Source organism: Condylura cristata, unplaced genomic scaffold (genome assembly GCF_000260355.1).
Source record: "Condylura cristata isolate star-nosed mole 26May11 unplaced genomic scaffold, ConCri1.0 scaffold00003, whole genome shotgun sequence".
NCBI classification, from domain to species: Eukaryota; Metazoa; Chordata; class Mammalia; order Eulipotyphla; family Talpidae; genus Condylura; species Condylura cristata.
Window position 1 is genome coordinate 25,794,070 of NW_004567104.1, and position 27,903 is coordinate 25,821,972.

General features: G+C 36.5%; 1 protein-coding gene across 2 annotated transcripts in view; it reads left to right on the plus strand.

Moving 5' to 3' along the window:
• Window positions 1-590: 590 nt before the first annotated feature.
• The window catches only part of CCDC50 (coiled-coil domain containing 50), a 57,097-nt gene continuing 29,784 nt past the window's right edge, over window positions 591-27,903 (plus strand). For both annotated transcript variants that reach the window (XM_012729969.1, XM_012729963.1), the window contains exons 1-3: window positions 591-718; window positions 26,406-26,468; window positions 27,230-27,356. In XM_012729969.1, the coding sequence (XP_012585423.1) occupies window positions 670-718; window positions 26,406-26,468; window positions 27,230-27,356 (239 nt within the window). In that variant the 5' untranslated portion in view covers window positions 591-669. The remainder of the gene's footprint in view (window positions 719-26,405; window positions 26,469-27,229; window positions 27,357-27,903) is intronic.

A 27,903-nucleotide genomic window follows, 5' to 3' on the forward strand; every position in this document is an offset into this window, starting at 1 on the left:
CACAATAAGCATCCTGTTCAAATCTCAACCCCAGGAGCCGCACAGAATGCTGACTACACCGGTGACAGCAACGACTGTGCTCTGGGTGACCCGTGAGGCCTTTCTGTTGAGGCTTTCTGGACACAAAGCCCGCACAGAGAGCCGCGACCCTCCAGTGGGAGGGAGGCAGGGCCCGGGGGCGGGGGCACAGCGGGGCCCCAGCTTTGGGCGCGCCACTCGGCACAAAGGAGACAGCAGGGAGGCGGCAGCTGGAGCTGTTCTTCTCTCGCCAGCCACTCGCAATTGCGGTTACAGACCTGCAGCTCCCCTCCCCCTCCCCACCAGGCCCGCCCGCCTCCTTTTCTGTCTCCTCTCTCCCTCCGTACTGGACGGCCGGGGTCTATTTCCGGGCTTCAGCTATTTGGGACCGATCTGGGCCGGGCCGCTGGAGCAGGTGGCTGCGGCGGGGCAGCTGGGCCGCCTGGCTGGTGCGCCAGGGCCGGTCTCCCGCCGGCTTTGTCGCCAGCCCTGACCCTGCGGCCCGCTCGTTCCTCCGGGAACGCGCGCGCGCCGCCGGCGGGACTTTGCGCCGCGTCTGGCGCTGCTGCTGCTGCTGCGTGCGGGGAGGCGCACGGGGCCGTCGGCGGCTTGGAAGCGGGCGGCGAGGGGCAGCCAGGACCCTGGCCCAACATGGCTGAAGTCAGCATCGACCAGTCCAAGCTGCCCGGCGTCAAGGAAGGTAGGCGCAGGGCGTGAAATGAGCGCGGGCCCACCCCCTCGCCCCAGCTGGGGTCCGCGTGCCGGGGCGTAGTCCGTTCGCCCCCCACCCCAGGCCCTTGCATTGCGCCCCCTGATGCTGGCTTGGCGTGGACGTGGAAGGGGGGTTGAGTTTACGCTGTACTGTGGGACCTTGGGCAAGTCACGTTCCAAGGCTTAGTTTTTACCTGTGTAAGGTGATGGGGGTGGGGGTGGGGGTGGCGGAGGGAGAGCCCGGCGTTACCCGCAGCAAGTGGTTGTGCAAATGTGCTAGTAATTAGCAAAGCCCTTGGTGAACCCGAACGCGAGAGAGCTGCGTAAATCGGACTTATTTGTGTTCTTACAAATCCAGGCCCAGTCTTGCTGGCTTGAAGGCTAGGAAGTGGGGAGGGGTTGACATTTAGTTCCGTGTGGAGCCTTTGTTTTGAAACTTGACTCTTTCCCTCCTTCTCTACATTGCCCAGTCCAGTTTTTTTTCTGGTCGACTTTCCCACCTTCTTCAAGATTTAAAAGTTTAGTCCTGGCACTGCTCAGCGCGGGCTAGAGGGACAGGAAGCTGCAAAAAAAAAAAAAAAAAAAAAAAAAAGGCATTGAGCAAGCGGGAGCAGGAGATTGACTGATGACCTTGATTTTTAGTGGATCTCTGTACTAATATCCAGCCAACAGCAGGTAGCCCTGGATTTTCCTTACCTGGAACACTTTTTAAAATTTAGATCTTGGGTACGGGATTACCATATCTTTAGTTGTCTTTGCCTATTCTTTGGCTCTAGGAAGCATCAGAAGTCCCCGAGTGCTGTCCAGTGCCTGTGAAGCTCTTTGTTGTGGACGTCATTCGTTTCAACTGAGCATTGTGGTCTGAAATGTCTTGGGAATGTGGAATTGAAAATAAGAATCATTGCTTTCTTGGAACTGCCTGTTTCACTGTCACTTTGATTTGACTCAGATGGTTTTGTGGGGTGCTTGGGACTCCCCCCAAATTCCCGAAAGTCTAAATGCTTTCTTTCTCAGAGTTCCAAACATTAGAAGACAGTCAACTGGTTTTAACTAGAATACTTATGGGGCAGGACCTATCCTATTGTTCCTGAACTGTTTTGGATCCTAGGTCTGGGATTTTACCCCTAGTCTTTCACCTAGTTTTGGTGAAGATTCTGACATTTATGTGCAAATGTAGGTCTCACAGGCAGTGTCAAGACTTTGGCACCCAAATGATGGAAAGGCAAATCTACACTTGAAAGCCCTACTCTTTGAGGTTGCCTGGTTGCTATTAGCCTTCTGAGTATGAATTTGTTTATCTCTAGAGAAGATGTGATTGTTGTAATAATGTGAAGTGCTTCCTTGGGGTGGATGAAGAGTTGAATGAAATTGGAGTTCACGTAAAGCACTGCTTATTTAGTGCTGTGATTATACCCAGTGCCCTGTACTTATCAGTCAACTGGAGTAAGCTTGAAAGGCACTTTCTGTACATTTATACTGTTCTTAGTTCATCTTGTTTCTAACAAGACACATGATTTGTTCTACCATATTTTTTCTTAACGGAGTCAACAAATACTTTACATCTAAAAACTCAAGATTTTTCTCTTCCTGAACTTTGGAGTTTAATGTTTTCAAATTGGCTTTCATTTTGCACAGTGTGGTATTTGGCAATCCAATTTTCCTAATATGCCAAAGTGGCAAGGAAGTTCTCTGTGACTTATTCACTTAATTAGAATTCAATATTGATTAATTTCGAAGGTGGGCAGAAATTGTTTAGAACATCTTTGAAAGTATCGGGCTTTTTGGGTCCAAGATCATCAAAGGAAATGGTGTATTATATACTAGGGAGGTCCTAATGGCGGTGGTGTTTTTCATCTGGTGTTAGTCAAGTCTAATAAAAGTGTATCTTTCTCTAATTTAGCTCTTAATTGTGGCCCAGTTACTCCCTGACAATGTCTTTAGACCCTAATTAACCAGAATAAAGCTCATAAACATAGACATACAAAAACATAGGTAAAACATACAAGATAGTTGACACTCTTCTTCCTACTGAAACTACAACTCAATTTGAAAAAGAAATGTAGCAGTAATTTGCTTAATACTCTAGCACAGATTTTTGAATCCCCTTTTATAACATCTGTCCCCTCCAGTTCTGTTTTTCAGTCTAAACCTTTGATAGGTTTATGTACAATTGTAACTTGGAGTAATGGAGTAGATTCCAGCAGACATTGAGGATAGTAATGCAATGGATGGATGTCTGTTCCTTCCTGCTGCCTTTTCTTTAGGAATGGTGGGGTGCCCTATGACCTTTGTTGTGAATGTCTCGATATAGGTCATGGGTAGGAGCTGACATTAGGGAAAGGGAAATACTGGAAAAATTTCCAAGTTAAAATCCATTGTTTACTAAATTTTAGGGTAGTCTAGTCAATGATACTCATCACTTGGAAAGACCTTTAAAAAATTATGGCAGTATTTTTACATTGGGAAATCACTCTTAAAATAAGGAACAAAGGGAGACATTGTATGTAGGTGAAAAGAATTAAGTCTAACTAAATATCACCACCCATCATTATTTCTTGTTTAAGAGCACATTTGGAACACCTGAATACTTTTTTTGTAAAGGGAATACTCTTGCCAGTGTTTAGTAACAATGCTTTATTTCTTCTAAAACGGCTGGGATCTATGCATGATTTTTAAAGAGAATTTGAGGTAATTCTCAGTCTTTTTTTTTTTAATCAGTAGATGTATAACTCAAAGTTATCACAATTTATGACTGTCAGACAAAGATAATTATTTTTCAGCAATGTTGTGAAAATTTACTAGATTACATTGGGGCTGGGACTACATTTTACTAAAAGTAAGTAATTTTAATCAATTGACAAACTTTACTGGGGGCTAGTTTCAGCTTCTTGGCTGAATTTTTTTTGCCTGAAGCACAGCCCAGACTCCACTTTCCTTTGTTTTCCCCCTCCAGACAGACTCCCATTTAATACTACTTCATTTGAGTTGCTCATTTGTCATTACAATCTTACTCTTCTCCCTCCCAACAAAGATTTCATATTATCATAATGTTTTGGTAGGAGAGCATTAACCTGTCCATCAAAATCATTTCTAAACCCTTTTAAACTTTATATCAACTCTTCTGCAATTTTTTACACATTAGAGTTTTCCCAGTTTTAGCCATTTATCACTTGTATTTCCAACTTGCCCTTCTCTCACTGCCAACCTTTTTTTTTCTTTCTTTGAAGCTATTTGGTATTATGTATTTTTACTGTTCTGCAGATGGAAAGTCCCACAATCTCCAAAGTTGGTTAGCTGTACTTGTGAGAATGAGCACTTAACACATGAAATCAGTGCACCTAGTACTGACATTTCTTAAGCAAAGGTAGTCAGCTAGCTATTCTGAAAGCAAATCCTTTTTCTTCAGTGTAGAATACAACTTAGTAGATTTTCAGAAATGTGTCTAGAAAATGTTGGTTCATTTTAGGTTCTGGACCTCCCAATGGTATAGTGGCATAAACTGCATTCGTGACATAAATTCAGAACTTTAAAGGAAAAAGTATGAAGCCTGGTACAGTACAGAGATCGAAAGCCTGTCTTGTGTGCATCTAGGCTGATGGCACTGACTGCTCAAACTTTTTCCTTTTCTTCACATTTCCCAAGCAGTTTTGTTTTATATTAACGAGACCATGATCCCTTAAACTGGGAGATGTGTGTCTTATTATCCTTTACATAATCAGCAAATATTCGAATGAGTGAATGAATAAAATACATTATTAGATGCTCCCGGTTGGTTTAGGGATACTATATTTGACATAATTTATACTCCTTCTCAGAGTATAAACATGTAAAGAGCAGCTAAAATGGCCCATTGGTATCATATATCACAATGCCAGAATTAAATTTGTAAAATCTTATTTTTCTCATCGGATCACCTTATAAATGAGATCTACTCAACATGGGGAAATAAAATGTAGACATTTCATGCAATTTTTCTCTTGGAGGTTATCATTAAAAATAAAATTTTAGTAAAAATATTTCTAAAATACTATTTTGTGTTTTATTTTTTTAAATTAGAATGATAGACTAAATTATTTCCTTAGGTCCAAAATAAACACCATACTATTTGGAAGATGGAAGTATTCCTAGATACATTTTTTTTATTATTTATTCATACAGAATTGGGGTACAGGCCAGAGATGCGGAGAGTGAGAAGATTCACCAGGGATAGAGTGGGGAGCAGAACAGGCAGATCAACGACGTACACTGCTGAGGGGAGCAGCGGGCCGGTCAGGAGAGGTCTGCCACGCCATGTGGTCACCTCCGGGCAGGCGGGAATCGAACTCATGCGGAAGTGCCTTAAGCTTCTTAGTGCAGTGCTTTAGCCCGCTGCGCCACCAGGGAGGGCCCCTAGATACATATTTAAAAAAATTATTTGCTGCATGCCACCTATTGTATGAGGAAAGTTCCACAACAAAAAGTGCCCAGTGGTACATGTACATGTTCTTGGAGAGGAATTTGTGTAAAGGAATTGTTGTAAAATTACCCTCTAAGTTCATGCAAATGCCTCTCACATAAGAGAGGGAAAAAAATCTTGAAGTGTGTTGCTTTCTACAGGTATATAGTACTTCTTAAAATGATTTTTTTTTTCCAAATGGATGTAGCTGCTATTCGTGTAATAAGAATTCTTTTATTAAGCATTTCTGAGATCATTGAAAAAAATTTTTTTTAACTAACAGGTACTTCAAGGGTGAATTCTCCCATGTGGGAAGCTGTATAGTTAATTGGTATTTTCTTTAAAATGGTCGTAGGGTAGAAATCATTAAAAATCACTGATCTGAGCCAATGTCTTCATTTGCCAGGTGAAAAATCTGGTGTCAAGGGTGGGAAAGTAAGTTGTACCAAAAGACTAAAGGCTAAATAAAGAGCTAGTTATTGGCACACTGAGGCCTAGAATTAGGAATGTTTAAAACTGAATATTCACAGTGTTATTAAATCTTCCATTCTCTTTGCTTTTCCATCTTCTCCCTCTTCCTCTTCCTCTTTCTTTTAAATTATATAGATACTTAAGGTTCATTCCTAATGTGTTTGATTACTGCTATCATACTTAAATTATTCATATTATTATGAATGAATCAAAACAAATCAAGATTTCTGGTTATTTTAGGGTTAACGTTTGGTATGAATGTTAATGGGTTAATATACTTTTTAATTTAAAACTTAAAATTTATTTTTCATTCACTTGTAGGAGGTCACTGCTGGATCAGTGTTTTATTTTTCAAAAAAATACATTTCTGGTATACTCATCCTGAAAGGTTTAATATTTAAAGGCATGCACATGTTAGGATTAAACATATTCAGAATATAAGCTCAGCTAAAGCCACAGGCCATAGTCTTGCTTCTGTTCTTGTCAGCGACATAGTGTTTGAGATAAATGAATTTTCCACTAGTGACTATAACCAATGTGCTGTTCTATTGCTCATGAAGAAGTTAGTTCTAGATACCACAAAGCTTCAGTAAACTGCTTGAAATTCTTGTTCTTTAAGTGCAGAAGTGTATTTTAAATGACCCCACCGATCCATAGCAGGGAAAAATCGCCACTGGAAGAGCCATTGGATTCATGTATCTTACTGATGGCCCATTTAAAGGTGTGCTGTGCTTCTGAACTATAAAATTAGGATACCCTAGATCTTGGATAACTCCTACCAAGGATAATTAGTTTTTATATCAGAAGTACCTCAGGGATTACTTAGGTCCTTTATTTCCAGATATTTGAATTTAGAAACCAATGCAAAAAACTTCCCAGTTAATATATTTTTTAAATATTTATTTATTTATGCATACAAGAACTAGGGGACAGGCCAGAGGTACAGGGATTGAGAGGATTCACCAGAGACAGAGTGGGGAGCAGAACTGGCAGATGGATACACTGCTGAGGGAGCAGTGGGCAAGACTGAGAGGTCTGCTACTGAACCATGTGGGTCCCTCCCTGGCTGAAGCTTGAACTTGTGCTGTAGTGGCTGTGAGGAGTTTCATAGTGCTAGGCTTTAACCTCTTGTGCCACCAGGGAGAACCCCAGATAGTAATTCTTAAAAACCGTGACAAACAAAACTCCAGAAACTGTTTATTTTACTATCATTTCATTTAAAGAAAAACAATCTATGTACATATGCATATAATAGTTATAATCCCCAAACTTCACTCTTTTCCCTCTTATCCCTACCAACCATTGAGTTTTCTGTCCATATATTTCGCCTTTGTAAAACTGTCATAAAAAATTCAGTAAGTAGTTTTGAATTTGCCTTTTTTCATCAAGCATAAAATATATCAGATGATGTTATGTCTATCAGTAATAATTTTTTTTAACTGCTGAGTTCCAGTGTTTGGCTCTCCCAAGTTTCCTTGTCCTTTCAAAGGTTGAAAAATCTTTTGAGTTTTTAATTTTGGTATTTTTTTAAGTAAAAATCCCTATGTGTATGTGTGTTTGCATGTATATGTGTGTTTGTGAAGAAGAGAGAGAGACAGTAGGAGAAGTTTTCTTTTCTCTTGGGTAAGCACCTACAATGGAACTACTGGGTCATGTAGTGAAAAGTTAACTTAGAAACTGCCAAATTTGTTTTAAGAGTGGCTGTACTATTTTGCTTTCTCATCAGCACTTATAAGAGTTCTAAATGTGTTGCATTGTTACCTGCCCCTTTTATTGTCAGGGTCCTTTTCCCCTTTCACTTTAGCTATTTTATCAGTATGTAATGTTCTCAGTATGTAATGTTATCTCATGTGGCTTTACTTTGCATTTCTCTAATGACTAATGCTTTCGAGCCTCTTGGCTTGCCATTCTTACATCATTTGTTGAAGTGTGTTTTCTAATCTTTTGCCCTCTCCCTTTTTAGTTGTACGGTACTTACTGAGTTTTGAGAGCACTTCACATATTATGGATTCAAGTCTGCACATTTCAATGGTTTTAAAAACCTCTAGGCAACATTAGAATGATGTGGAGAGCTTTACTAGCCCCCCACATTCCTAATATATTTCTTGTCCTGCTTGATATTAGTTGAATGCTTTGGAGATGGTCCCAGGAATCTGTATTTTATACTCAGATTATACATGTGGATGTTTCCAAGGGACATTTCAAATATACTGAGGAGACTATTGTGCCTAGCCTGATGTAGGAATCCTAGCCAGTATAATATTTTGGAGTCAAATGAACTGCCCTCACTCAAGGAGTTACTGGATTGATTTCTTATGTTTTTGCAGTGGCAAATTATTTCTCTCTCAGTGTTCAAGGATTAGCAATTTTTTCCCCTCCTGAAACTGAAATTTATTCTAAAGTAGAATCTGCAAATTATGGCCCATAGACTAATCAAGCCCATCCTCTAATTGTTTTTCTATGGCAAGTGAGCTGAGAATGACTTTCTTTTTTTTCTTTTTTTTAAAGATTTATTTATTCATACAGAACTGGGGTACAGGCCCAGATGCGGAGGGTGAGAGGATTCACCAGAGACAGAGTGGGGAGCAGAACAGGCAGATCGACGAAGTACACTGCTGAGGGGAGCAGCGGGCAGATCAGGAGAGGTCTGCCTGCCATGTGGATCACCTCCAGGCAGGCCGGGATCGAACTCATGTGGAAGTGGCAGTGGCTTAAGCTTCTTAGTGCTGTGCTTTAACCCACTGCACCACCAGACAGGGCCTTACTTTTTTTTTTAAATAAGGGAGGGAGAGGAAGAAGTAGAATATTTTGTGACAAGTAAAATTTTTGTAAAACTCTGATTTGAAAGTCTATAAGTAAAGTTTAACTGGGCCAAGCCATGTTTGTTTACATGTTGTCTATGGCTACTTTCATGCAAGGAAAGCTGAGATGAAAGTTACAGAAGAGATTGTGACCAGTAGAACTTAAAATTTTTTACTATTTGGTAATTTATAAGAAAAAAAATGGCTTCTTTGGAAATTTTTGACTGAACTAAAAATATTCATTTATAACCTTTTTAATATTTCAGTCATCACTAGGAAGATGTTATAAATTTATTATTGTGATGTCATTGGAGACTTTCTCATCAAATCTTTATGATTGCATATTTTCTGATAGCATGTGATAGTACTTAGCTACTAAAAAATATAAACAAATATAAACAAATAATTCTTCTTTTTTAGAAGAAATTAAACATGCACATTATAAAAGACGTGCACATTATATAAATTGTTAGCAACTTCAAGATTTCAAAATTGATAGGTAGAAATCTTAGGGAAATAAGGTTTATGTCAGATGCCGGTTGTGTCAGCTTTCATGAGTTAAAATGGGTTAACAGAGTCCATATTTTTAAAAATTTGCTTGTGGTTTTTACCTTATTGCTCACTACGGACTCTCTTCAGAGAGAGCCACTTCTTGGCTGAAGTGTCACTGCATCTTTCTGGAAACTTGTATTAGAAATACCAAGGCTGATTTACCACTAAACTTTGCAGACTTAGTATATGATGAGCACTGCTAATACTATACAGTCCTTCGTGAACAAATATCAAGGGAGTCACCACTGGACTTTTTTCTTTGTTTTTATTTTTCTAATGACTCATAAAGGCGGAGTCGCTAACTTTTCTCTAGGACTTTTAACTACATATTATGAAAGTGTGAATGACTTAAGGATATGTTTTTCCTTTTTACTGCATTCCCATCAACAACAAAATTTGTTGTTTATTGACTGTAGAGGTGTCATGTCATGATCGTTGTTATTACTTCTACTTAATTTTAGTATCACCTTTCTACCAAATACTTTTAGACATTGAATCTTTTTCTTTCAAATTAGGATACACTGTGAGATAAAGAAAGTTAGCAATTACTATTAGGAGGTCCTTATTCTCCAAATGGGAAACCTGAAATAGAGAAAAAAAGGAACTGACCATCCTCATCTTCCTATCTGCACTTTTGGAGTTTGGCCTAACATCTGGTGAACAGTGATGTTGGAAAGAACTGTTCACTCTCAGTGTCTGTACTTACAAATCACTTTCTGTTTTTATCTACAAACAGTTCCTTATCCTGTCATTGTTGGATTCTAACTTTTCATGTCTACTTTTTTATTAATCAGACTTCATTATTTCAAATTGGACTTTACTGTACCCACAACTGTTTCCCTTTTTCTTTTCTTTTTTTATGGTTACCCTGTTTAAGTTCTAAAGGGCTGATTCTTTTAACGATGGTTGTAAGCTATATGTGTGTGTTGGAGGAGACAGACTGGAAGTTTTTAAAATAGTGAAGGAGTTGGGTAGCTATTGATACACTGTCCAGTTTACTTTGCTTGAACATCCCTGAATTCCATGAACTTGGCTTCCATAGCACACAGACTCCCCAGACTAGGATAACTACTGAGGCTTCAAGTCAGGCTTCCCAAATAATTTATAGGCCAAACCCAGACATTTGTGAGTAAAAAGGGTGATTCTAATAGTGACACAATAATATATGTATACACAAGTGAAAGGGGCATTGTTAAGCTACTACAAGTAGTTTGATAGAATAAGTGAGAGGTCCTCATAGTATATTACATACTTAACAAGTAAGTAGGAATCAAAAGTGTATGCACCCTTTACCTCTCTTCAGTTGCATGAATTTTTTTCAACATGTGTTCCTCACATCTGGAGGGAACATATGGGGAGAACCCATAATAAGGAACATAAAAAAACTAAATAAATAAAAATAAAATTTTGATAAATTCAAATATGAAAACAAAACCCCATATCCTATAAAGCACACTTTATGTCCCATTTCATAGTTGATTTTAAGCAGACTATGAGGCTACCTTCTTACTTTACATTTCTGACAGCTTTCTTTTTAATGAGTGAGTTCCTCTGAGAATTATTTTGCAGTAATTTCTCCAGTTTACTGATACATTAAATATTTCATTAACATTGAAATCACATCAGACTGGACTTTGTAACAGGAAGTATGTTGAACCAAGAGTGGTTAAGACCTAGTTTTCACAACTCTTTACCACTTAATTGGTGTATGGACTCAGAGAAAACCTTCCTATCTTTAAGCTTCAGTTTTATTTGTTTGTTAGAAATAATACTTTACCTACTCCATGGCCTTACAAAAGAGGAAATAATTATAAAACATTTTGTAATACACTGTGGTACATTTGTTCTGTTGATGATACTGCCATTTTACGTTGCTTTTCCACACCTTTGTTTCTGTGACCCCGCCCCCTACCTGAAATGTCACTCTACACTCCAAATACAACCCTATCAGAGCCCACCACCTCTCAAGCTCACTGCTATCTCTTGTTAAGTTTCTTTCCTGTGTGTCTCTTTAGCACACTTTGAAATGCTTCCTTGAGCAACCTGTCTTCATTTTCTGTGTTGGTGTAATAGTTCTCTCTCAACGGGCAATTGGTAGCTGACAGATGTCGGTATTTCTTGGGTGTCCTTTTACATAAGAGATACCCTAGAAAATTTGGTAGAATGACATTTTTCTGCTAGGTGGGTAGACTGACCTGAGCTAACTGAATTCATTAATGTGTGTGTGTGTGTGTGTGTGTGTGTGTGTGTTCTGGAATGATGTGGTATCATTTTATCATGCTTATTACTAGGGTATCCAGTTAGTTTCTTAGAGGGTGCTTACTTCATTCAGTATTTTTATGATTTTTTGTTAGATAAGGGAGGCACAGCTCCTATAAAATTTTAACTAAACTGGGGCCTCCTTAGTGGTGAAAGGGTTTAAGTCTCACCACTATGAAGCTATCCACAGGGATAGCTGGGTTGACCCAAGTGGTGTAACGGACCTTCCTGTCTTGCACGCTGCACCCCTCAGCAGTATATTTCAGTGTATCTGCCTGTTCTGCTCCCAACTATGTCTCTGGTGAATCCTTTCATCCCCCTGCACCTCTGGCCTACACCCCAGTTCTTGTGTGCATAAATAAATAAAAATGAATCTTTTTAAAAAACAAAGTTTTAGCTGAATAAGTTAAACATAATGTATTTTGTAGAAGTTTATTTTTTTAAACATTTAAAAGAAGAGACTTATTAGGAAAAGTAGAAAAAAAGAAATACCTGCATTGTCATGGGTGGGCAGGAGAGCTACCAAAAATTCCTGTTTGTATGGGGAGATAAATTGTAAAAAATCTGAAAATTTTAACTTGGAAGCTAAAGTGATAAATGGGCAGATTGCAAAATTAAAATGGTATGTGATGGGAAGACAATGAGGATACTTGAACAAAAATGTCAACTCCATTATTTTCTTATAGTTACATAGAATGGTCTTCTAAATTTCTTTACTCATGATACATTAGAAGTTAATACTGCTTTAAAAGCTTTTAGTGTTACAAAAAACAAATTTGTACTTCCAGGTAAATGTTAGATAATTTTTTTAAAAATCACTCAAATAATTTTGACCCCTTTCAAAATAAATGAAGCAAATAAAACTTCTATAGCAAAAAAGTATTTGGATAGCTTGTCTTCCTACTCACAGGTTCGGGCTACCTCAGATTTTCTTTCATTTCCTCTGTAGGGGAATTACTTGATTATCAAGTTTACTTAGGATGAACTGAAGCTAGTTTTAGTAGCAGCATATAGGGAAAGCCAAAGCATTTAGAACACATTCTAGTTTAATTTAAAAAAAAAAAAAAAAAAAGATGGTGTTCCTATTCCCAGGTTGTACTCTGCTCAGTCACTTGGCTCCAAGTAAACCTTTTAGTAAAGGTACAGTCTACATTTGTATTCATTAGGCAGTAGGTGACTATTAGGATGTAATCATTTTACCTTAAGAGACCTGTGCCTCAGTATGAACTGTTAATTGAAACAGGAAGCATATACCTTTTTACAAGGCACCAGTTTGAATGAAAAGTTACTTATAAGATTATTGGTGGTTAAAGCAGATAAATACAGATAAGTAAAAGCAGATGTTTGCCATTTTGTATGGTGGAAATTGTAAAACCAACAGAAATAATGAAGAAAGATGTATGTGGTGCTGGCGAAATTTCACGGAATACTCAGCTATATGGATATTCTTTCATGTAGGCTGTGATTATCTCATTCAACTGATGTGTTTGTATCCAAGAGACAAATGTTTATCACTTACACTGAATCAACTACTTTTCATACAACCTGTATCTAAACTGGACGACTACTTAAAGGACAAATTAGATTGTTTCCTTACATGTCAGGATGTTGAATTCTTAATAAGAAAATTCACTTCTTCAATAGAAAATCAATTGGTAAGCTGTTGATAAAGGCAAAAATAAAATTCTGACAGGTATCTGGAATTTAGAGTAGGGTTCATTGTTTTTTCAATTTGTTCCTTATATGCTCTAGTAAAGCCATTATTTCTATTAACTGACTAAGAACAACTCTTTTTTTTTTTTTTTTTTTTTTACATATTTAAGAGAACAAAACATTTGGACATGGCGGAAAGCTTTTTTTAGAGAAACTCAAACAGCAGAAATTAGGAAAGTTCATCTAGTTTTAGGTATGCATTTTTTAAATCTGTGTGTTAATATGTTGCTTAAATATTGACTTCAATAGCCTACCCACCTATCATTTATGATGTTACTTTGATGAATCTTGTGGTGTTCTCGTCAACTATAATTACATAACTTATACATAAAATTCCACTTTATTTTCAAATCTAGAAATTTGGAGTAATAGAACATTAAATATTCTAGATATACTGGTAATCCTTTAACTCAGGCCCACAATATATTCTCCCTTAAATGCATATAGGCAGTTAGCAAGAGCTATAGAAATCTGTGAACTGTTGATTTCGTTATATTTCCTTACCAGGGAACATTCCCACACACTCAGAAAGTAGTCATTCTGTACTAGAAAAGTAGATCTTGCTAGAGACTAGAAAAGTAGGACCTGACTGGGAGAAATACTTAATACAAAATAACCAATTGTAAATTTCACTAAATGTGGTGATGCTAATAATACATGTTTCATTTATTGAGCTTCCTCTTATTGACAGATGCTTTTTTGGCTCTTCTCCTAGCTAATTTAGTCCTTACAACATTTTACCTCATTTTACAGATGATGAGCCTGAGACTCAGAATAACTTGCCCCCAACAGTCTTCTAGCCTTTAATTAAGCAATATTTGAATCCTGATCTGAAGGGCTTCAGAATGCCTTTTTATTTTCTGGAGTGCTTTTTAAACACTACATGAAATCCAGAACAGAGCCATGTTGCCACTTGGTGTATCCTGTTTACTTTTGTGTTACTGAAGAAATCTTAGTTTCCTCCTTCTTAATTACTGAGCTTTGGTTTTGGTCTCTCTTCCCATGGCACCGAGTTTCCAACTTTCTTTGGGATGCTGAACAAAAGTTCACATTTAACTTAAGTATCTCTAAGATGAATGCAAATTTATTTCTCATAAAGAAAATAAAATGAAACAAAATTCCATCCTGATATACTGCATACATATGGCCAAAGTGGTTGGCAGAATCACTTTTTAATTTTAAGTTGATGTGTGTACACCTAAGTACTATCAGATTATTGAAATTCAAGTGAATTTACTAATCCTTATAGAAAAGAAAGTGCTGTCTAAAGTATCATTTGCAGAAAAGAAGTTGAAAATGGAAATATTTGACTCAAGGATAAATAGAAATTGCATTAGCTAATACTTAAGGAAACTCTGTTGTTACATGAAGCCTATAAACCAGAATGGTTTTTCCTCTTTTGGTGTAAACTTCTACTTAAGTTCAGTTGGATGTGATCTTCTTGGGTTTTTAATGGGCACAAATAGGTTTATCCTGTAGATGTTTAAGGGCTTTTCTTTCTAGGCTAAGGCAAATAGAGAAACCAAACCAACTGAGAGCTGCCAAACCATTTGAGGGCTTGTTCAAGTGCCAGGAAAAGTGCCATTCAAATAGTAGAACCTCAGAAAGTTGGAGTTTCTTGAGGGATACATGTAATCAAAAATAGAAGAAATAAATTCTTACTATCTGGATATTCTTAGTGGAAAATGACTTTGACAAAATTTTGTCTGCCCCTTAACTAATAGTATTTACCTTTTTGAGATCCCTGGTGGTTATCTGTGGTCTGTTCTTTTCTACCTGTAAAAGGTCTAAGTTGTAAACAATTTGTATTTTATGTAAACACACACATTTCCTGCATTGCTCAAGTATTAAACTGGTTATTACTACTCTAGCTACAGATATGCAAATGCAGGTGATAACTAGTTGGTTCAAGATTTTTCAGCTAGTATCAGAGCCAGGATGGGAATCAAAGTAGGCTTAATTAGTTGCATTATATTGTAGCCTTATGCAATTAGTTTTCACAGAGTAGTATCTCACATGTCTCCATGTACTACTACAGAATACACTGCACTAAGGCTGCCAATGTTTAATATTTAATTATGAAACTTTACAAATCTTTTTTTTTAAAGATTTATTTATTTATGCATACAGAACTGGGGTACAGGATAGAGGTGCAGGGGCAGTGAGAGGATTCACCAGAGAGAGTGGGGTGCAGAACAAGCAGAGCGACAAAGTACACTGCTGAGGGGAGCAGCGGCGGATCAGGAGATATTGCCGTGCCCTGACCTCCAGGATAGTGATCAAACTCATGCTGATGTGGTTTTAGCTTCTTAGTGCTGTGCTTTAACCCGCTGCACCACCAGGGAGGGCCCTACAAGTCTATTTTTAAAATAAACTGACTAGCTTTAAGAGTATTTCTATTTTTGATCATTTCAGTCACATCAAGAGTTATTAGTTATTTAACTCCTGTAGAAATTCATATATTCCTGCTTCATTTGTGACCAATTTAATTTTCAAAATCAGTTGAAAATTCACGATTGTCCACATTTGCTAATTGGAACCCTTAGTCCTTCCATCAGTGAAGATTGGTTCAGTATTAGAGTTCAGTTTGGTTTACTCAGTAACAATTATGTTTCATAAAATTGAGTTATTTTATGTTAAATACTTTCCAAGTAGAGATTTAGTCACTTTGTTTCTGTAACTGATATCTGCACACTGGTTACTTGATACATGTTAAACAACTCCATCTTTTTTCCTTCCTGCTCATCACTTTTAAGGCTGAGTGAAAAAGCAGCATAGGGATCTAATATACAAGCATTTTGAAGATAAATCAGTGCCTAACACAAACCCAATAGTACGTTCAAGACCCTGGCAAAATGACAAAATGGGTTATATCTGGTGATGAAACATAGCATTTTCTCACTTTTTCTTTCTCACTGTCTCACAAATCATACTCCCCCATCTCCCCACCCCCCTACCCACCCACACACACACAGGAATGTTTACAGTGGTTTTAAATTCTACTTAGTGGTCCATGTGTCTAAATTAGCACTGTCCTCTCCATCACACTGACTATTGTTTAGAGCAGTGCTGTCCAAGAGAACTGTGATGCTGGGAAAGTTCTGTATCCCGCACTGTCCACAGTGATAGCCAATACCCACATGAATGAAACTAAATTGAAATTTTAATTTCAGCTAATTTAAGAAGTTAGCTATTACATGTCAGTAGTAGCTACCTTATGAGGTATGAAAAAAAAAATCTGATGCTAGCAGATAATATAATGATGGATTAACAGAAGGTACAGATTTGCTGCAGTGTAAGGAAATATTTTCTGATATCAGTACCATCAAATATTGGGTGAGTTGGGTGCACATCCAGTGAGACTTTAAAGGGAACCAAATTTTGTGACCATTTCATGGAAATTCAAAGACCAGTTCTGAGCATAGGGTGACTCAGACTAAATTACCTCCAGCTTCCTTTTAACTTTAAATGACTTCCATCTCATTTTGGGACTATGATAGATTCCTTGAGAAGAAAAGAAGCTTCATTTAAGTAACATATATTTTAATATCTGCATTTTCTGAGACTAGACAAGGTGTGGACTGTAACTTTTTGTGGGTACCTTCCTGTTTGGTTTCAGCCAAACAAAAAGATTCTAATTATGGATTACAATCCATAAAATTGATGCCTGCAAACAGGAAGCTTGAGGTTGTTTGTGTTTGTGGGTATTTTCAGCTTTTACTATAATTGGGAATCAGATATTTTCTTATGGAAAGGACTTAATCTGTTTCTGGCTGTTCTGCTAAGAGGAGTATGATTTGCCTTTTCTATCCTTTTACCTTCTTGTGTTCCTTTTTTTTTTACTATTCTTTCACCCTTCAGTCATTTACTCTGTCTGATGGAAATTTCTGACTCAGCCACTTTAACTTTTCCAATAAGCTACCCAGTTACTCTGTGGTCTCTGATGATGAGGTCTCTGGTGATGATATTAAAGTAGTAACTCTGATTTGAGGACTTATATTATCTCAGCATTTTCAGAACCCACTTGCCTGCAATCTAGAGTGTCTGTGGTTAGCTATATTTACTGCCAACAAAGTGGTTTGAGTTACTGGGATTTTCATTTAACTTTGAATTTGGGAGATTAGAAAAAAATAACTCAGGAACCTATTTTGATAAATTGCGTCAGTGAAATGTTGGTATAAAATCAGTTGTTTTAAAAGATGTTCTACTTGTGCTTTTATTGAAGGTGTGTGGGAGGGGGATATGTTTATAGCTTATGGTTAAAATACTGATGATGTCTGTTGTATGATTTTATGAATCCTATTTAAGTTTCAACCTAATAACTAATGAATTTTCACATTGAAGAGAACAGAAATTTTTTTCTCTCCATTGGAAAAACTAGTATTATTTCCCTTTATGCTAATGAGAACTGAGCAACTTTTCACATTTCCTTGTTCCCTTTGGTTGTCTGGGAGATAAAATTTGAGCTCTTACGTAGACTTTTTTCTTGTTAGCATATTTTTTTTTTGCAACCTTTAGGAAATTGTACATTTAAACTGAATCAGTAAAGCATAACTATTGCAACTCCTTTTTTTCCTTAGTAAATATTTGCTTGTCACTGTTTAGATGCTTAGGTTAAAAATTTAACTTTTTTAATTATAAAATGTAAAAAGTATTACAATTAATTTTCTCTTTCATGGTAGATAGAAATGCAGAAATATTTAGAATGGAAAATAAGCTGCACTGTAATCGTATAGTACAAAATCAGTGCAACAAGTATCTTGATGTTTAGCCTTTCTAATATTTTCTAAATCTAAGTTGAAAAGTCAGGCATTCATCTATAATCAGAGTACACTATAGAGAAATTCCTACATTAGCCCTGGATGTGGAACATTGCCTGTGCATAGCTCATGTTGCCCTATGGATAGTTATCTGTATGATATAAAACTCACAGATTAGAATGTTAATGTTTGTATTAGACATCCACACACACTCTAAGGAACATGGGTGCTTCAAGACTCAAAGTAGGACCAGTGGATCGCCTCTGTAGACTGGCCAGTTTTGTCCTTCTGAAGACCAGTTTACTATAGTTTCTGAAAGGTTGCTGTGTTAAAAGGAAGTGAGCTTATTGTGGCAGAAATATTTAAGTGGAGTCCAGACTACACAGGAACATGACAACTACAAAAACCCTTTCTGATCATCAGTTTCTATCCTTTTAAGAAAGTGATGAATCATTATGCACATTTTTTTCTGCATAGGGACTGAAATTTAGAAGTGTTTGGGAACCCACCCTTATCTTTCAGGGCCTTTATGATGCTTGGAGAGTATTTCCTTGAGCTTAATGATTCTTGATACTCCTAACAGTTTGATCCTCTAATCAAGATAGCGACTTGAGCAGATCAGATATAGCCCTTAGTGGAATATCCTAGTTACACTATTCTCATCCTTGTGCATTTTTTTTCCTAAAAGGGTAGCTTTATTTCTTTCTTTGTGGTAGATAGTTAGCCCTGAAAATGCCTATACCAAAATTTCTCAATAACCCCCACCCCACCACTCCACTTTTTTCTTCTGTCAGTCTCAACTTGCTTAGCACTTACCTTATATTTAATTCATTACTACTTTCTAATTTTTCAGGATAATTTGGCAGCCTACAATTGTACAGAGTTTCTGACGATAGGGTAGTTCTCTCATAATAAGTGATTCAGGAGACTAGAAACAGATTCTAAAAATTTCTGCCAGTACTTCAGCACATGTTGGATTCCCTGTTTCACAATGCCATGCACACCTGGGTACCCTGGCTGGTTGTTTAGTATAATGAAATGTCCTCATGTATGCACAAATTTCTCATAGTCCTGAGCTCGAACCTTCACAATGCCACTGACTGAACTTTGATATGTAATGTGATGCTTGGCGTGTTACTAGTTTCCAGTACTTAGAACCTTTGTTTCTTCACAAATTGAGTAGTGTGTTCAATTGTGATCTAGAGGAATCAACAATTAATTGCCTGCCTGAGTGTCACCTTTTTAAGTAATGTGATTCCAACAGAAATTGACCCCTTTCCACAGTAATATAGCTGCAACTTAGATTGATGAAAGCAAAAACTATACACTGTCATTTAAGGCAGTGTTTGAGACCTTCAACTTCTTAGCCTTGTTTTAGGTGAACCAGAGGATATGGATAGATCACTTGTAGAAAATACAGTATTGTATTGTACATCATTTGTACTTGTCATACTTTTTCTCAGAAGCATTCTTTCCCACAAGCATTTATTTGAAAATTACTGTCTCGCACACTGAGATAAAGCTGAAGAGAAAATAACCCGTAAGATTTTTCCTGCTTTTCAGGATCTTGATTATATGCTGAGGTAACAGGTGAATAAAAGTTATTATGATGTGATTAGTGGCACAGTATTGCATTTATTACATGCTATGGGATAACTTAAAAAAAAAAAAGGTAAGTCTGCCGGGTATGTATGAGAGTAAGTTATGATGACTTCAGTTGTAAATTCTAAAGGATTGGATAAGTAGGTGGCATTTGTGTGAGGCCTTTGAAGTTTGATTATGGCTATTTTAGACAAAAGAGGAGTACCTTGGGCAGCTAGAAAAGCCATCTGTATAATAGTGACTAATCTTTCAGACTTGCAAGTATCTCTCATTCTCTGTTTCATACCCACACTAACCAACTGCCTAAAAACAAACCAAAACCAATAAACATACTAATCCTCCAATGGTTGAAACATCTGGCTTATGGTACTTCTGATGCCTCAGTCATTTGTACAAAGTGTGAAATAAAAGTCTTTGCCTTTCATAAAGGAACTGTGGAAATCTGTGTGCTTGTGGGTAGTTTAGTGAGGGAGAATAATTATACTTAAAATAACTAGGAAGATGGGTCTGATTTAATTTTGTTGTGGATTTCTGCTCAGAAGCATCACAAGCAAATGGTTAACAACAGTAGCATATTGGAAAGAACAGGATTTGGAGACTTGGTTAGAAAAGCTGCTCTTTCTTTGGTTCTTTGACTAGAAACAAAGTAATGAGGTTAAATGAGGTGCTGTGCTCCTCCTGTCACACTGTGCTTGGATTTTTTTAATTTCAACAAGATAGACATTTTAGGACACTAAAAGTCAGAGCAAGATCAAAGGTTTCAGTTACTCTCTGGTCTCTAGTAAATCATTTTCTTAAATACTTAGATATTTCTCTCATTGAAAATGGGAAGTTTCAATTGTCAGAATAACAACCAGTGACTCAAAGTGAGGTTTGCTTTTCGGGGCATTTAGTTGGGAGGGTGTGCACAGTCCTTAGCTGAGCTTCTGTAAGAAACTCCCTAGTTGCTGCCCTCACTATGGGTGGGAGGGCATGGGAGGGCTGGTCAAGGTGTCAGTAATAATGGTGATATTTATGTCACCTTAATTCCTATGTAGATTTCAGTCTCACAACTCACTTACAATTTTTCAGCTTTATAAAGGTGGAGAAGTTACACACATTAAATATTAGAAACTACTGTATAGAAAAACAGCAGTGAGCTGTTTTTCCCAGTTAGCCAAGTGCTATGATTATCAGGGTAAATAACTGACCCTCTGCTCTGTAATTGCTGACCCTATTGCTCTGGTATCCCCATCATTCAGCAGTTTTACTTCAGTGCTTTGACCATTCTGTGTGTTTTTAGCTGTGTATGTTAATGGTGGGAACTCATATCTGTTCTCTTTTTTACTTTGACAGAATGGGAATGACTTCTTCACTCCCACTTTGCATAGAATTAGTCTCCCTGCCTACAATGCCAACCACTTCATCCTTCCTTTGAGATTTGTATGTAAGCTACTTTAAGATTTAGTGATATGCTCTGCCCATCACATCTGTTCCTTAACATTTATTCCCCCAACTCATAACAAGTTTCTTTTCTCTATTATTTATGCCTTCAGGAATTTTTCTGGACTTTTTTATGTTTATGAAATTATAGCATGATTATTTAATTTTCTGTGATTTCCTCTTCCCTGAATGCTTCTAAAGGATTTATTTATCCTAAAATAGAATTCTGCAAATGTTCATTTAATAAATGTGCTTACTAGGTACAGATGTACCATTTGTTTATTTGGGGGAATTTACCAATGAGTAAAAATCATCTTTTTCTTTAATGGAAATGGATGGAGCTAGATCTGTATATGTTATATACATTTATTATTATATATATATGTATATACGCCATTTAAATCCTCCTGTTTCTAACTTGCTTGGCATAATTAAACTCACTATTTATATTTACATATCTGGATTAAGGATATCACTATTTTCCATGTGAATGGGGAAAGTTTCCTGTTTTATTTAACTGTTGATGGAAAGTTTTACATTTCTCCATGATACTGAGGAAAGGTAGGGCTTAATTTGATTCTTAATATAGTTTTCTTTTGTCTGTGCAATCATTACTGTTCTTTGACTCTTTTTTTGACCTTTTTTTTTTTTTTTTACTTTTTGAATCAATGAGCATCTTCTGAAGTCTTGTCATATACGACGTCCAGTTCTAATTGTGTGGAAAGTACGGAAATTAGGCCCACAAGGTCCTAAGCTTGCAATTAGTAGCTATGTACTACAGTGGAAGAATATAGAAGAATATAGTCTTTTTTTTTTTCTTTCTTTCTTTTTTTTTTTTTTCTTTCCCTGACAGTGCACTTCTAAGCAATCAGGTAGAATTGCATGGTTCAAAAAATTTTTAACCACCATCCCCTAACTTTGGGGAAAATGTTTAGGTCAAAGGGAAGAGGCTGTGGGACCATTGAGACCTGAATGTAAATGAAGGTAAAAGATGGGATTAACTGTATGGAAGAAGATCAAACTGAGATTAGGTCGAGTAGAAGCAAATGTAAGAGAAGAAAAAGATTATTAAGTGGTAGGATAAAATCCTGGAGTCCAGTATTCTTTTTCTTTCTGGCTTATTTCACTAAGCAGTTCCATCCATGTTGCTGTAAATGGCATGAGTTTATCTTTTTTGATTGCTGAGTAATATTCTATTGTGTATATGTACCACATCTTCATGATCCAGTCATCTATTTTTGTGCATTTGGGTTGATTCCACATCTTCCCTATTATAAATAGAGCAGCAATTCACAGGGGTGCAAATGTTTTTGAAAAATAATGTAAAAAATAGATTAAAAAATTCTAAATATATTTTACCCTCTAGACCTTTTAAAATCTAAAAAAAAAAAAAACAAAAAACAAAAATCCTGGGGTCCATAGACTCATTTTGAATGTGCTGCAGGGAAAACTAGTGAGATAACTTTGGTCTATTCCTCTTCAGTACTGCTGATACTGTTTATTAGTAGCTAAGTAGATTTGGAGAAGAAGCAAGTATTTTGAGTCTGACCATTGCTTGTTGATCTGATGTTTCCTGCAATTCCCAGTTTGGTCACTGACTTATAAAGGTGACTAGATGTGTGACTGTTTTCCTGTTTGCATTAAGAGTAATGATACAAATAAACCATAGGCAGATCCCAAAAAGAAATGGGGTGAATGCAGGAGAAATTGTACATGAGCAGATACTAAATACTGTGGTACACAAACATTGAAAATCCTACATTCTCTTCCAGCTCACCTTTTGGTTAATATTTCAACCTCTGCTATAAGAATATTCATGGTTAAAACACAATATATCTCAGACTATATACCTCAATCTGCTTAAACATTAAGGAATCGTTAAGAGTTAAAGTAATCAGCAAGTCAGATTCTTTGTTCCTGTTATTATGTCAAATGTGTTTTATATTTTATGGTTTTTAACAAAATATGCTAGTGATAGAATAAAGGACAATGATTTAAATATATTATAGAATTTAAGATGCACTATATATAAATATAAAGCATTGCAGAAAGCAGTGTAAATATAGAAACCCAATAATCACCCAAATTAAATAGATGTTAATATTGCTTCAGTCTTCTCTTTGTTTGTAAAGCAGTAGGACAGCATACATTACTAAGGCCTCCTTCCCCTCTGCTTCTCTCTCTCCTGAGGAAACCACTACTCTAAATTCAGATTGTATTAGTAAAATATATAGTTAAAAATATATAGTTTTGCTACAGGTTTATACAGCCATAAGCATTATGATTTTAATGTTGCATTAAAACTTTAAAAATTAAATTATTGCAGTTTTTCATATGGTTTTCACACGTTTAACTGAAATTTTGTTTTTCTTTTACTCAAAAAATTAAATATGTATAAAATGAGTAGTTTTGGCATGACTTTCTGCCTTAATATCCTAAATTATAGTACCTGTACTGTTTTACATTGCTGTCTAACAAATATCATATACACATGTATAGGTATAATTGAACTATGTTTTTCTGTACTATGTGTGATGTTATATTTTCTAGCTTATTTATTTTTAAATAATTGTTCCATGTTTTAGTAAATTGATTTTCAACCTAATATTAGTTGTCATTTATGATTTGAAAGCATTAATATAAAAAATTAAAATCAATGTTGATTTTAGTATACCAACATAAACATTGTAATATGTAGTAAAAGTTCTACAAATAATAAGGCAATATATAAAAATAGAATTCTTTTGCAAAAGGTTTCACTCATTTTAGCCAATTAATTCATTTTAAACATTTGCCTTTCTAAATTAAGTCCATACATATTTTAGCCTTTTAATTCATTAACCTCACTTACCTCGCCTTTTAAAGAACGTGTACTGGTCACTATAGTATATCTCCTTCTAGTCTGTTCCTACCATGGTTTACCTGTAGTCTAGGAGGGCTCTCATGGTGTCAGGAAAGAAAGAGCTCTTGCTGGCTCAGAAATTGAATCCTAGGTTTGTTAACATTAACTATATATAGCCTTAATAAATTCTTCCTTCCAGCCCTCATTTTTCTCACCCATTAAACAAACAGATTGACTGGCTCATCTTGAAAATATTTTAATTCTTTGAAATATAGGGTAACTAGGAGCTGAGCCTCAAGTTGTAGAATTTGTTGAGAATTTATCTGTTGTTAAAAAAAGGACTACTTATTGGAATTACTGTTTTGCAGTTCAAAAGAGGTAAGCAGGTCACATTCAGTTTAACATGATTCCTGGGCAGAAATGATCCCTTCTCCATCATAAGACTATTTCAGAGTGATCTTGATTTCTCCCACATCTGCCTACTTTTGATAATTATATTCAGTGAGAGGCAGGACTGTGTAAATTACATCTTACATATGAAAACATGTAAGTGTTAAGAATGCCAAAGGGTAATGGATACTTTAATAGTAGGTAAGGTGTGATAACATACATATGAAGAGGTGTGAACCTATATCCCTTAAGTCACATACAGTATTTTAAACTAATACAAAAAAATGTAATTTAAAAAACCCCTAGATAATCAAATAAACCTTTTTTTAAAGATTTGTTTATTTATGCATACTAGAACTGGGGTACAGCCAGAAAGAAGTGCAGGGTTGAGAGGATCCACCAGAGACAGAGTGAGGAGCAAAAAAGGCAGATCTACTGAAGCACACTGCTGAGGGGAGCAGTGGACAAGACAGGAACAGTCTTTTGCACCATGTGGGTCACCTCCCTGGCCAGGGATCGAACTGGAGCTGCAGTGGCTGCGGAGAGCTTTGTAGTGCTGTGCTTTAAAACCCTTTGTGCCACTAGGGAAGGTGCTCAAATGAATTTTATCAGAAAAACTTGTGGTTGGGGGAGGGGGAAGGATGACAAGGGAGTATTTGTTTCTTCATTTCATTTTCGTGAAATGCCCTCACAGGGTAATCAAGCTGCAGAAAGAAATCTATAATTTCTGGTAAGCCCTGGGGGATAGTTTCATGATTCCTACACATTGTGTAGTCTGAGGCTTTGTGGAGTTTTCCTTTTCAGTAGGAATTAAATGTTTGATATAAAGTAAGAAATTATCCCTTAAACTATAATTCCTTAAAGTAAACAGAAAACAGCACTGATGAGTCTTTTATGCATTTCTATGTATATGTTTGTTTTAACAAGCATTATGTGTGTGTGTGTGTGTATGTGTGTGTGTATATATATATATATATATTTTCTTTTACATTGGGCAGAACGATTTGTAATTTATTACAGCATGACAGTTAATGATACATAAGCCTTGTACAGATGATATCTCTCTTTCTAAACTAGTGTGAATTATGAAGCATTTGAAAGAGTAGTAAGGCCCAGGATATCCTGCCTTACATTACTAATATTTTCTGAAATGACTAATGAGTCCTTGCCAGATTCTCAGCAGTTTGGTGCTATTGAAAAACTTGTTGATGGTCCATTTTGATAGTGTACTATCCTCTTACATATTTTCTTTTACATCTGTGAAGCAGAACATTTTCATTTTCACTTTTACTCATTGTCTATCTCAATTACTTTTTTTTTTTGTCTTAAAGGATAAAAGCACAGAAGTCTTATGTTAGAAATGAGTTTTTCCTTACAGATGGTGGCAAGACTTTTTTCTGTAACATTTTTTGTTTTTAGTTGGAGATTAGAAACCTATGTAGTTCATATGTAACTTTGTAACTATTACTTTTTAAAATAACATTGAAATACAAGTTTCAAACTATACATTCATGTTTTAAAAATTTACAATTCAGTGGTTCTTAATATATTCACAGTGTTGTTCTATCGTCAGTACTAATACTTACGAACATTTCATCATCCCTAAAAAAAACCTCCAGACTCATTAGCAGTCACACTCCCATTTCCTTCCTCTAGCCCCTAAGAATGGTTAGAAGCAGGAGTTTTAATACTGCAGTCTGAGATAGAATGGGTGTTGGAGACTATTACTTCTCCTTCTTAAAAAAATAAATCAGTGAATGCCCTGCCTGAATCTCCAGCTGGAGGAAGAGTTAGAGACTGATTTCTGGTGCCCTCTAAGCTTTTAGTCTTCTTATGTTTTGATTTTCAGATTCTTTTTAGTCAGCTCTATATTTAGAAAGACTTAGAGACCCAAATCTAACTCATGTCTTTTCTTGACTGTGGTTTTCCTTTAAGTGGAGATCTGCTCCTGGGCATAGTGAAGGGATTGATGAAGGTATATCATACAGCTTTAAAAAGTCTGGGAGAAGATTCTCTAAACTCCAGATGACTAAGGCATAGGTAGATTTTTTTCTTAGCTTCTCTGACTTAGAGAACTCATCTTTCTCTCAATGCAATATGTAAAATAGTCTCATCTCTTTTATTTTCTTAGCATTATTACTTGTCTTTTCTTCTTTGAAATGAATTGCAATTCCTGAACCTCTAGTTTCTGATTCTGTAGTTTATATACTTAGGTCAGGAACCAGGCCTAACTTAACTGTGTGACACCTTGTACTGGTAATGTAGTATCTTGTTGTTTTTAAAATTAAGTCTACTAACTAGTTACTGTTTTGTACAGCAGATTATAAAGTTGATCAACCTAAAATAATAGAAATGACCTTTGAAGGTAACAAAATTCTCTTTGTGTTAACATGCAGCTAAGAAGCCTTCCTGTTTGTTTTCCTTTCCAGTGTGCCGAGATTTTGCTGTCCTGGAGGACCACACCCTGGCCCACAGCCTCCAGGAACAGGAGAGTGAGTAATGCTTCTTCAGTTTTCTCTCTTTAGTGGTAGCTTAAGGCAAGTTTCTTAGGGTGAGGCTGGGAGAAAGCACAATTACCAGGCTGAAACCATCCATCTTCTCCTGAGAGTTTTGTCTAAAACAATTCACAAATACCAGGGTGAAGAGTAAAGATCTTGAAATTTTGAAATATGACTGCCACCAGAGGTTAGAAGACTGCTGGGTATATGGGGGAATGAGAGATTTGAACCTTTTCCTGTGGCTTAGTGTCACTGAGGTATGGACGGCTGCTGGTGTAGAAATTTCTTCTGTACTAAATATTTTTTTCAAGGCTTTGCAAGCTCCAAATGCCAATTTTAGGTTATATATGTTACACAAAATTACATATTTGTGGACATGTAATTTGGGATGCAGTTATTTATGTGTCAATATAAAAATCAAGTATTGAAAAATGTAGTTTATAAATATAGTGACCAAGTTGTAAAGAAGAAAGAGCATTGGCCCTAGCTTTTGACTATCTGTGCAGAACTCTTGGCATTGCCACTGTTTTTGCATCTGACCAAAGGCTAGTTACTTAACTTTTCTGATCCTCTTTTTATTTAACAGGAAGATGGGAATAACTCCTTTACTGCCTACTACATAGCATTATTGAAAGCAAAAATGAAATAATGAATGCGGATCTCTTTTTAATGGACAAATTCTTTTCAGTTGATTCTGATGTCTATTATTAACAAACCATTGCACTATAGTTCCTCCTCTCAATCTTTTTGTCCAGTTGAACATCATTTGGCATCAAATATTCAGCGGAGTCGTTTGGTCCAGCATGATCTCCAGGTGGCTAAGCAGCTCCAAGAGGAAGACCTGAGAGCTCAGGCCCAGCGCCAGAAGCGCTACAAAGACCTGTAAGGAGTTGGGGAGCTGGAGATAAGTCAGTCAGGAATTGACTTTTTCTTTGGAGTCAGCACCCTGGGTCAGGGAAAGAGGCTCTCCTTCTGTCCCTCCCATTCCTTTCACTAGATTATACATCCTGTAGAGACTAATAGTTTCTTTAATTTGGAAATTTTGTTTGAATATAGTATTAAGTTTTGGGACATGTGAATTCTGTTGTAAACTCTTTAACATTTCTAACTGTTTGACTTTGAATCATTTTGTTCTCTCTGAGTCTATTTTAATGTGGAGAAAGTAATCTCTCTCCCCTCTGTGTTACTGTGTTGTTTTTTTCCCTACAGTCCTACCTGTTTGCTAACATCCACTTTCTCTTTTAACCCCATGCTTTTTAGGTAGGGGCAAATTTTCTGGAAAATTCGAATTGTGTGTTCAGTTCTTTTTATGACTTCAGGGTCTGACAGAATACCCTGTATTTTTTTTTTCTTTTAACAGTTAACTTACATGGAAAGATTGTATCTAATAACTCATGGAGATGACTTCCCTTTTTTTTTTTTTTTTTTT